The sequence below is a fragment of the Nothoprocta perdicaria genome, unplaced genomic scaffold, assembly GCF_003342845.1.
Source record: "Nothoprocta perdicaria isolate Ctin4 unplaced genomic scaffold, notPer1 scaffold_4, whole genome shotgun sequence".
Classification (NCBI taxonomy): domain Eukaryota; kingdom Metazoa; phylum Chordata; class Aves; order Tinamiformes; family Tinamidae; genus Nothoprocta; species Nothoprocta perdicaria.
In genome coordinates, this window is record NW_020455643.1 from 8,238,720 (window position 1) to 8,248,628 (window position 9,909).

The window sequence follows — 9,909 nt, forward strand, 5'->3', positions numbered from 1 at the left end:
TATGGGGGGATGTTCTGGGGGGGTCTGTCCCTGGGGGGTGTTAGGCCATGGTGTGGGGGGAGGCTGATTAAGGGGATTCTCACAGGACCCAAACCCTGTGCATGTGAGGGAGATCCAGGGGGGCGCCCCATGTGCACATCCCAGGGATGCCCAATGCCCGGGATAAGGGGGTGTCCTGGTGGGGGGGTGTCCTGTGCCACCCTTGGGGGCTCTCCCGTGCCCGAGGGAAGCGCGGGGCAGGCGCACGGACGCGGGATGCGGCCGGGATGCGCAGCGCTGGGGTCCCCGTGCCCGGGGCGGGGGATGCCCTGGGCGAGGGCTGGCGGGGGGGCGGCTCGCGGCGGGGCTCGTCCCCCCCCGTCCGGCCGCTGCCTGCGCCTCATTAGCGGGGCCTTTGTTTGCACAGGGCTCGCGGCCGCCGCTAGCCCATGTCGCCGCCTATAAAGCGGGGCCGGGGCCGGCGGCCGGGCAGAGGCGGCGGCGGCGGCGGCGACAGGCAGCGGGCGGGCCCCCCTCGCCGCCCCCGGCCGCCTGGCTCCCGCGGGCGGCCGGCACCATGCGCGCCGCGCTGGGGCTGCTGCTGCTGCTGCCGCCGCTGCTGCCGCCGCTGCTGCTGCCGCTGCTGCTGCCGCTGCTGCTGCCGCTGCTGCTGCCGCTGCTGCTGCTGCTGCCCGCGCTGCTGCTGCTGCCGCCGCTGCTGCTGCCGCTGCTGCCGCCGCCCGCGCGCGCCGCGCGCCCCAAGCTCGCGCTGCCCATCCGGCCCGACACGGAGCCGCTGCCCCCCGGCGGGGCGCCAGGTACCGGCCCCTCTGCAGCCCCCCGCGCCCCTGCCCGGCACCCCCTCCTTGCGCGCACACCCCCTCTTTGTGCCCCCTTCTGGTGTGTCTTCCCTGCGACCCACCCGCCAGACACCCGCCCCTGCCAGCACCTCCTCCTTGCACCCCTCTCCTTGCACCCCTCCCCAACACCCCCTTCTTGCACCACTCCTTCTTGCACCCCTTCCTTGCCTGCCCTCTCCACACCTCCTCCTTGCAGCCCTCCCCAACACTCCCTTCTTGCACCACTCCTCCTGGCACCCCCCATTCTCGCAGCCCCCCCCAGCACCTCCTTCTTGCAGCCCCATCCCTGCATCCGTCCCCGACAGCCCCTTCTTGCACCACCCCTTCTTGCACCTCCCCCTGGCACCCTCCCCGGCACCTCTTCCCTGCACCCTGCAGCCACCCCCGTGCCCCTTCCCCCGTGAACGCTGCTCTTTGCACCCACTCGGGGGTGATGGGGTGGCTGGGGGGGGTCTCCACAGGCTGCGCCTTTGGGGGGCACTTCTATGCCCTGGAGGAGACCTGGCACCCGGACCTAGGGGAGCCCTTTGGAGTCATGCGCTGCGTTATCTGCCACTGCGAGCCAGTAAGGACCCCCTCACTGCGCCCAGGGACCCCCTTCTCTCCCCACATAGGTGCCCCTGGGCGGGGGGCTGCCTGTCCCACCTCACTCCACACCCCACGGAGAGGGGGGAGGGGATTCCTCCAGCCAGCCGGACACCTGGGCCCCCTCCCCCGGCAGTGGGGAGGAGAAGGGCGRGGGGGTCTTAAAGGATCAGGCTCCATCCCTCCTGCTGCTCCTGGGGGCGGCCCCGGCCCCCCTCCCTGCSAGCAGCCCCCCGAGGCCGGGCTGGGGGGCAGTTGCGCAGCTGGGCAGGGGGATGGGGCCGCGGGGAGGGGGCTGCACACAAGGTGCCTGCGGGCGACTGGTCTAGGGGGCCCTGGGCTGGGCTGGGGGCGCTTCAGCTGTGCCCGGACCCTCCGTGCCTGGTGCGCTGCCAGCCCAGTGCGGGTACCGCCGGCCACCCGGACACCTGGGCCCCGCTCTCCCGGCCTCTGTCCTCCCTCACCCCGCAGCAGAGGACCCGCCGCGGAAAAGCCCTGGGCAAAGTGAACTGCAAGAACATGAAGCAGGAGTGCCCGGTGCCAGCCTGCCCCCGGGCCACGCTGCTGCCCGGCCACTGCTGCCACACGTGCCCCAAAGGTGAGCGGCCCCCGCGCCCGGGGGGGCTCTGTCCTGMTGGATCCATGCAGGAGGTGTGGGCAGCGGGGCCCTTTTTGGGGTGCCCAGGGAGAATCCACACTGGGAGGGGTGCAAAGAAGGGACATGGTGCTGCCCCCGAGGTCCCTGCAAGCTGTGCCCTCCCGGCAGAGCCTTGCAGKGATTTGCAGGGTACATCTATGCCTGCCTAGGGAGGGGGGTTCCTGTTGCCCCCCAGGCAGCCATGCCCAGCAGTGGGAGCAACACTGTCCCCACTGTGCCCGTGCCGGCCTTGCCAGGGCCCCCGGAGAAGAGCCCCGAGCCGCCCTTCGACGCCTTCGAGTACTTCCAGGACAAGGAGGACGAGCTGGACAAGCCCTACAACGACCGCTCCTACCTCAGCTCCGAGGGCCTGGCCCGCGACGACGCCCGCGCCGGTGAGGAGCAGCGCACGCGGGGCACGGGGCGGTGGGGACGGCGGCGCCCGCTCGGCCCCTGCTGCAATCCGTGCCCCCTGCCCAGAGTTCGTGGCCCTGCTGACGAGCGGCGCGGAGCCGTGGCAGCCCACGTCGAGCGCGGTGGCCAAGGCGCGCTTCACGCTGCTGCGCTCCTCCCTGCTCTTCTCTATCAGCTACGAGCAGTGAGTGCCGCCCGCGCGGGTCCGGGTGCCGCCGCGCTGCCCGCACCCCCGTGTCCCCCCCGGGGTGCCCACGTGTCCCCCCGAGATGCCCACCGTGCCGAGCCCCTGCTCGCCCGCCCTCCTTCCCTCTCCGCTTTCTTCTTCTCTTCCTCGCTTCCAGGCCCTTTTTGCATAGTAAAGTGGTGACTAATTTCCAGCTCCGACCGGGAAGCCAAATGGAGCCGAAAACGCTCCTAATTTACAGCCGGGCCCGGCCGCGCGGCTCCCCGCTCCTGCCCCAGGCCGTCCCAGGCGGGGACCTCCCTGCTGCCAGCTGGACCGCGCGCCCCGGCCTCCCTCCTCCTCCTCCCCTTCCTCCCCCACGCGCGGCCGCAGTCGCAGGGCCGGGACGAGGAGATGCGGGTGCTGACCCCGTCCCGCYCCGCAGGCTGGGCCGCCCGAGCCGCGTGCGCTTCAGCGACGCCGAGGGCGCCGTGCTCTTCGAGCACCCCGTGCACAAGAGCAGCGCGGCCGCCGCCGACGGCATGGTGAGAGGGGCCGGGCGCTGCSCTCCGTGCCCCCAACCCGGCCCGGCGCCGTGGGGCGCACGGGGACCCCGGCCCATGTCCCCCCCGCCCGCAGCTCTGCGGCATGTGGCGCCCCGTGTCCAAGGCCAACGTGCAGCTGCTGCGCGCGGAGCAGCTCCGCGTCTCGCTGGTGACGCGCGCGCAGCCCTCCGGGGAGGTCCACGGGCGCATCCTCAAGCACCGCGCGCTCTTTGCGGGTAAGAGCGGCCCCCTGCGCGCCCCCCGGCCCGGCGCCCGCCGCGCCGCCCCTCACGCCCACCCTGCCCGGCTCCAGAGACGTTCGGCGCCGTGCTGAGCTCGGCGGAGCCCGCGCACCTGGGCGCCGGCGGCATGGCCATGCTGACGCTCAGCGACACCGAGAACAACCTGCACTTCATCCTCATGGCCCGCGGGCTGCTGGAGCCCGGCGCCAATGGTGAGGGGCTCTGCCTGGTGGGAGGGTGGGGGTCCGGRGCCCAGCAGGGCTGCAAGAGCCTGGCAGGGTACGTATGGGGTGCGTGTAGGTCCTAGGGGCAAGGGGGGCATATGGGGCAGGGTGTGCAAAGGTGTGCACATGGATGGTTGGGGTGGAGGGGTGCATGGGGTGCACATGGGTCAGGGGGTGCTTAGGGGGTGGGCGTGGGTTGTGTAGGGATTGAGGTTTGCATAGGGGTTGTTCCTCCCTATGCAAGGGGGGCATCCGTATGGGCTCTGCATACAGGTGCGCCTGGCATGCACATGGTGGGCAAGTGGGTATGGGGTGAGTGGGACTGGGCTGTGCATGGGGGTCAGGGCACACGGTGCAGGGCTGCGTGTGTTGGGAGGGGTGAGGACCAAGGTGCAGGAGGGACAGGAGGGCCTGGGAGCCAGAAAGCTGTGGGCTGTATGGGGATGGTGCCCACAAGCTGTGTGTCTGGTGGGCTGGGGAATTGGCCTTGGGGGCACCCACTGTGGTCTTCACCCCTCCCCGCCTCGCCCAGAGTCACCCTGGGTCCCGCTGCGCGTCTGCATCCTGCACCAGGGCCGGGTGCTGCGCGAGGTCCGCACCAACATCACCGTGGAGGTAAGGCCCGTGCGTGAGGCAGCCCATGGCACAGGCCGTGCCCGGGCTGAGCGTGGGCGCCGTGCCCGCCGTCCCTCCCGCAGGAGCCCGACTTCGCGGAGGTGCTCAGCGACCTGTCGGCGCGGGAGCTGCAGTGGCTGGTGCAGGGGCAGCTGCGCATCGTGGCCGAGACGGAGGGCCGGCACCCGCGGCGCCTGGAGGGCACCATCACCACCCGCCGCAGCTGCGACAGTGAGCGCGGGGCGGGCACCGGCGCCGCGCACGCAGCGGGGCTGCCCCCCGTGCCAGCCTGAMCCCCGCCCGCCTTCCCTCCCCGGGCTCCTCAAGCCATCCAGAGCGTGCTGTGCGGGGCGGACGCCTTGACGCCCACCAAGACGGGCGCCGTGGGCTCGGCCAAGCTGGCGCTGCATGAGAACGGCACGCTGGAGTACCAGGTTAGGGGCTGGGTGGGCACGAGGTGGCTGCGGCGCCCACGCCGGCCACGCCGCTGCCCTGGGGTGCACCCTGCCCGCAGGTGCAGGTGGTGGGCACCGCCAGCGAGGTGCTGAGCATCACGCTGGAGACCAAGCCGCGGCGCAAGAACAAGAGGAACGTGCTCTTGGACATGACGCCCAGCTACCGGGACGGGCTGGTGGGTGCTGTGGGGCTGGAAGGGGGCAGGAGGTGCCAATGGGCATCTCCCCACGCCGATGCCGTCTCTCCCGTTGGGCAGGCCCGGGGTGCCTGGCCGAGTCCCAGTGCCCGCGACGCCCACATGCTGCTGCAGAACGAGCTCTTCCTCAACGTGGCCACCAAGGACTGGCCCGAGGGCGAGCTGCGCGGGCAGATCATCTCGCTGCCCTACAGCGGCCTCCTGGCCCGCTACACAGGTAGGCGCGGGGCGGGCGCGCGGGGTCGGGGGATGCGGGAGCCCCGGTGCCCACCACTTCCCGCGGCGCCGTGTGTGTGCGCAGAGCTGCCCGTGGCRCTGGCGGGGCAGCTGGTGTCGCCGGCGGTGGGCAGCGGCGCCGGGGCGCACGCCTGGCTCTCGCTGGACGAGCACTGTCACCTGCACTACGAGATCACGGTGGCGGGGCTGGGCCGCCCGGCCGACAGCACCGTCAGCGCCCACCTCCACGGCGTGGCCGAGCTGGGCGAGCTGGGCGCCCGGCCAACCCACCASCACCACAAGCGCCTGCTCAAGGGCTTCTACAGCAGCGAGGTGAGCGGGGCGCCGGGGAGCCTTCCCCCCGGGGTGTCACCCTCCCCATCCTCCTCACGCGGCCCGGCCCCTGTGTCGCCGCCAGGCGCAGGGGGTGGTGAAGGACCTGGACGCGGAGCTGCTGCAGCACCTGGACCAGGGCACGGCCTTCCTGCAAGTCAGCACCAAAGCCCACCCGCGGGGCGAGCTGCGCGGCCGGGTGGGTACCCGCTCGGCCCTGCGCCCCCCGTGCCCCCTGCCCCACRGTCCCTGTCCCTCTGGGACCTCCTSCACCATCCGCTCCTGGCAGGGGCCACCAGGACTGAGCGGGGTGGTGGCACCGGGAGCRCTGTGCCCCTGGCTGTGCCAACCCCGCTGCCGCCTCCCAGGTGCACATCCCCAACCGGTGCCAGGCTGGGGGTGTCCGCCTGGCACTGGGGGGGCCGCAGGGGGAGGCCGAGTTGGTCGAGGCCTCCAAAGCCCGGGACGTGGAGCAGCTGAAGAAGGACCCCAACTCCTGCTTCTTCGAGGGGCAGCACCGGGCGCACGGCGCCCGCTGGGCCCCTGACTACGACAAGAAGTGCTCGGTCTGCAGCTGCCAGGTGAGGGTGATGGGAGACCTGGGGGGCAGCGGGCGGCACTGCGGGCACCTTGTAATGGGCTGTGCACTTCACAGAAACGCACAGTCATCTGTGACCCTATCCTGTGCCAGCCGCTCAACTGCACCCACCAGGTGCACCCCGAGGAGCTCTGCTGCCCYGTGTGCGAAGGTACAGGGTGCCCAGCGAGCCAGGCGTGTCCCAYGGGTCCCTCTTGTCCCCGGACATCCATGCTGGGTGTTGCCACAGCCTGGCACGGGGTGCAGGCCCTGGTGGCACCACSTGCTCCCCTCGTCCTTGCAGAGAAGAAGGCCGGGCAGGAGGASCTGAAAGCGGAGCGGGCCCGGGACAGCAGTGAGGGTGAGTGCCGGCGGGCACAGGGGCTGCTCCACCGTSGGGGGTCTGCCCACCTCCTCCTCCTCCTCCTCTTCCTCCTGCCCAGGCTGCTACTTCGATGGTGACAAGACGTGGCGAGGCTCTGGCACCCGCTGGCACCCAGTCGTGCCCCCCTTYGGCCTCATCAAATGTGCCATCTGCACCTGCAAGGTGAGCGCAGGCGCCGCGGCGGCCGAGGAGCCGCTCGGTGCCGCCGGGCGCTCGTCCCGTCCCGGTGCCGCCCGCCGCTGCTCACRCGTCCCCGCCGCGCTCCCCGCAGGGCACCACGGGCGAGGTGCACTGCGAGAAGGTGCAGTGCCCGCGCCTCACCTGCGCCAACCCCGTGCGCGCCAGCCCCTCCGACTGCTGCAAGCAGTGCCCAGGTGTGTGTGCCCAGCCCCTGGTCCGCTCGCCCCATGCCCCGGCTCCCGCTCGCGGTGCCACCGGCCTCTCCCGCAGCCGCCGAGAGGAGCGTCCCCGAGCTGGCCGACGGCATGCAGGCGGACGGGCCCCGCGCCTGCCGCTTCGGGCGCCGCTGGTACCTCAACAACGAGAGCTGGCAYCCCTCCGTGCCGCCCTTCGGAGAGATGAAGTGCATCCTGTGCTGGTGTGTGGTGAGTGTGCCAGGCTGCGGCGGCACCATGCCCACGCCAYGCGTTCCGGGGAGGGCAGCGAATGGAACCCCAGGGTTTTTGCTGCCCCTCGGGCGGTCTCGGCTGGGGTCCGCGCTCCTCAGCCCCCCTTTGGCACCGCAGTCGGGCGAGACGCACTGCCAGCGGCAGGAGTGCCCGCCGGGCGCCTGCGCCAGCCCCGCCGCCAGGGACAGCCCCTGCTGCGCCAAGTGCCGCGGTGAGTGGCCGCGGCCGCGCGCACTGCCGCACGCTGCCCGGGGCGCAGCGCCCACACGGGCGCCCGCTCCCCGCTCTCGCCTGCCCCCGCAGCCCTGGACGCCCCGCTGAGCAGCCAGGAGCAGGTCCGTGACGCCGAGGCCTGGAGCCGCTAAGCCGTGAGCGATGCCCGGGGCCGCGGCAGCCCGCGGCGCCGCCGCCGCGCGCCCCTGCCCTGCTGGCGAGGCACGGGGCGCCCCTCGTGCCCGGGGGCTGCACGGCGCTCACCAGGGCCCCCCGCTCGGCGCGACGCCGGGAACAGGCGCCCACGGCAGCACCCAGCGGGCTGCAATGCCAAGGGGGCCCCGTCTGCCCTCCCCGATGGGCCGGTGGCAGGACCGGGGCACCGTCCCCTCCGAGCCCCCCCGGCCGGCGGGCGCAGCGGGCACCGTGCCCGCCCTGTACATACTGTAAAATCCTTCCCCCCGCCCCGTCTCGCTGCACCCCCCGGCTCAGCTGGACTCGACATGTAATTTATGGTGCCTGGGGCCGGGGGCCCTGATGTATTTATTAAAGACAGAGCTATTGCCCACGCTGGCGCTCCACGTCTCCTTGGGAAGGGCTGCATTCTTCCCGTTTGCTTCCATCTGTGCCAGGGCTTGCGTGCCCTGGCACTGCTGGGGGGGGGGGGCACAGGGGTTGGGGAGGATGTTTATGGGGAAATGGGGTCCTGGCGCTGGCCCTGGGGACCCCAGGCGGGCTGGGCAGGGGGTGCTGCGCTGGGGGCAGCTGTGCCAGTCACGGCCACCCAGCACCTCAGGTGTCCTSGTGCAGCCCCACTGGGCCCGGCCTGGCCAGGCTGGTGGCGGCTGCAGGCGCCACCTCCCCGGGGTGCCCAGAGGAGGCACCTCCCAGGACGTCACTGCACTCAAACTGGGCAGGTGCCAGAGCCACACGGGGCTGTGCTGGAGCAGGGCCAGAGCTGCAGGGGAAGCAAGGCCGGGCTAGAGCGGGATGAAGAGCGGGGTGCAGCGGGCAGCACCAGGCTCTGCTGGGCTCGCCCCGCGCTCCAGCACCCGGACACGGGGCCAGGGGCAGGAGGAGGCCAGGGGCACGTGCTGGCCCCGAGCCGCGGTGCCGAGGGGGCCTCGCCAYGTGCCGGGGGCCAGCGGCTGGGCTCCCGGGCACAGCTGGCAGCGGCCGCGTCCTGGCACCAGGCTCCCCTCCGGAGACGCGCGCCAGCTGCCGGGACCGTGCCAGGAGCGAGGAGGGGACTCCGTGCCCGGCGGAACAATGAGCRCGCGGGCAGCTCATTTGATGGCCTCCTTGCCGCAAACCGGTTCGTGTCCGGCGATGATCCTGCCCAGGCTGCGGGAGGGCARCTCTCAGCCCCCGCTGGCCCTCCTTTCCCACCCTTGGGGGTGCCAACGTCAACCCGGAGGGTGGCACCCGGGCGGCGACAACCAGCCTGGTCTCTGCCGCGCGCAGCCTGCCCAGCAGTGCCACGGCACCATCCTCATCGCCAGCGTGCCATGGGGCGCCCCACGCAGCAGAGGGACCGCGGGGCTGCCCGGCACCCCTGAGCCTGCCACGGGGGCTGCCCGGAGCTGCGGCCGCCGGGCCATGCCGGAGCGCCCTGCCCCGGCATCTCAGCGGCCCGCGCGCCCCTCCGCACGGCGCTGAGACGCGGCCGCCCGCAGCGAGCGGGCACCGACCGAGCCCCATCGGCCCGGCACGCATAGGCAACGGGCACTGCCAGGGTAAGGACGAGCTCCCCGCCAGCTTTCGGGTACGTCCAGCTCCCCTGTCGCCACCCTCTGCAGCCCGCGGAGATCCCTGGGCTCCCCGTGCACCCTGAGTGGCATCGCCTCAAGGGCACCCTCTTCCCAAACCACCCAGCCCCACAGCCTGCACCCCGCCGGGCATGGCCAGGAGCCTGGGCAGTTTTCTCCACTCAGGCTCTGCTGCCCAAATCCTGCTCAGGAGCAACCAGGGATTGGGCAGAGCAGGGATCAGCAGGCAGCGGCAGCCCCGTGCCAGGTCACTCGTACCCCTGGGGAGAGGGAACCCGTCCCCACAAGGAGCTGTTCCCAAGGTCCTCGAGGTCACCCAGCTCTGGGCTTTACCCTCCTTTCCTGTGTTGTCAATGGGTCCGCTCCAAGCTGCCGGCACAGAGAGCACGGTCCCACCATGAGGGGGACCGGAGGTGCCAAATGTCCCCAGGCAGCTCTTTCCAGGACAGTGCCGCTCCCTCCCAGCACCCCTGCCGGGACCCTTTCCCTGGTCCTGGCCCCTCGGCAGTGCAATTGCTCCCTGTACCCCATGCCTGGTTCCCCTTGGCGGGGCAGGGGACCCCCAAGCCCGGCACCCCACACCCCATTCCCCATGCCGGGCAGTGGGTGCAGGTGCCAGCACCAGCMGCGGTTGCTCTGGGCAGTCGGTACCGCCAGCAGTGGGTGCCAGCGTTGTGGGCCAGGGCTGCAGGTGGGGGCACCGGTTCCAGCAGGTAGTGGGTGCTGCTGGTGGCAGGAGCTGGTGCCAGTGCCAGTGGGGATGCTGCTGGCAGAGGATACCGGTGCCGGGGGTGGGTACCGGTGGCGGGAGCCAGTGCCAGATGCCGGCTGCTGCGGGTGCTGCTGCCGGGTACCGGTGCTGGGTGCC

General features: G+C 72.3%; 1 protein-coding gene across 1 annotated transcript; it reads left to right on the plus strand.

The window, feature by feature from the left end:
* Positions 1–700: 700 nt before the first annotated feature.
* CHRD (chordin) lies at positions 701–7,424 on the plus strand (the record flags this gene model as incomplete). Its single annotated transcript, XM_026045237.1, has 23 exons — positions 701–797; positions 1,301–1,404; positions 1,896–2,020; positions 2,308–2,456; positions 2,542–2,659; positions 3,087–3,186; positions 3,281–3,422; positions 3,500–3,640; positions 4,185–4,267; positions 4,351–4,498; positions 4,595–4,701; positions 4,782–4,898; positions 4,980–5,136; positions 5,221–5,468; positions 5,554–5,667; positions 5,837–6,049; positions 6,124–6,217; positions 6,350–6,406; positions 6,489–6,592; positions 6,702–6,804; positions 6,881–7,035; positions 7,177–7,270; positions 7,363–7,424. Coding segments are annotated over 23 exons (2,832 nt in total), but the record flags the coding sequence as incomplete, so codon positions are not given.
* Positions 7,425–9,909: the final 2,485 nt, after the last annotated feature.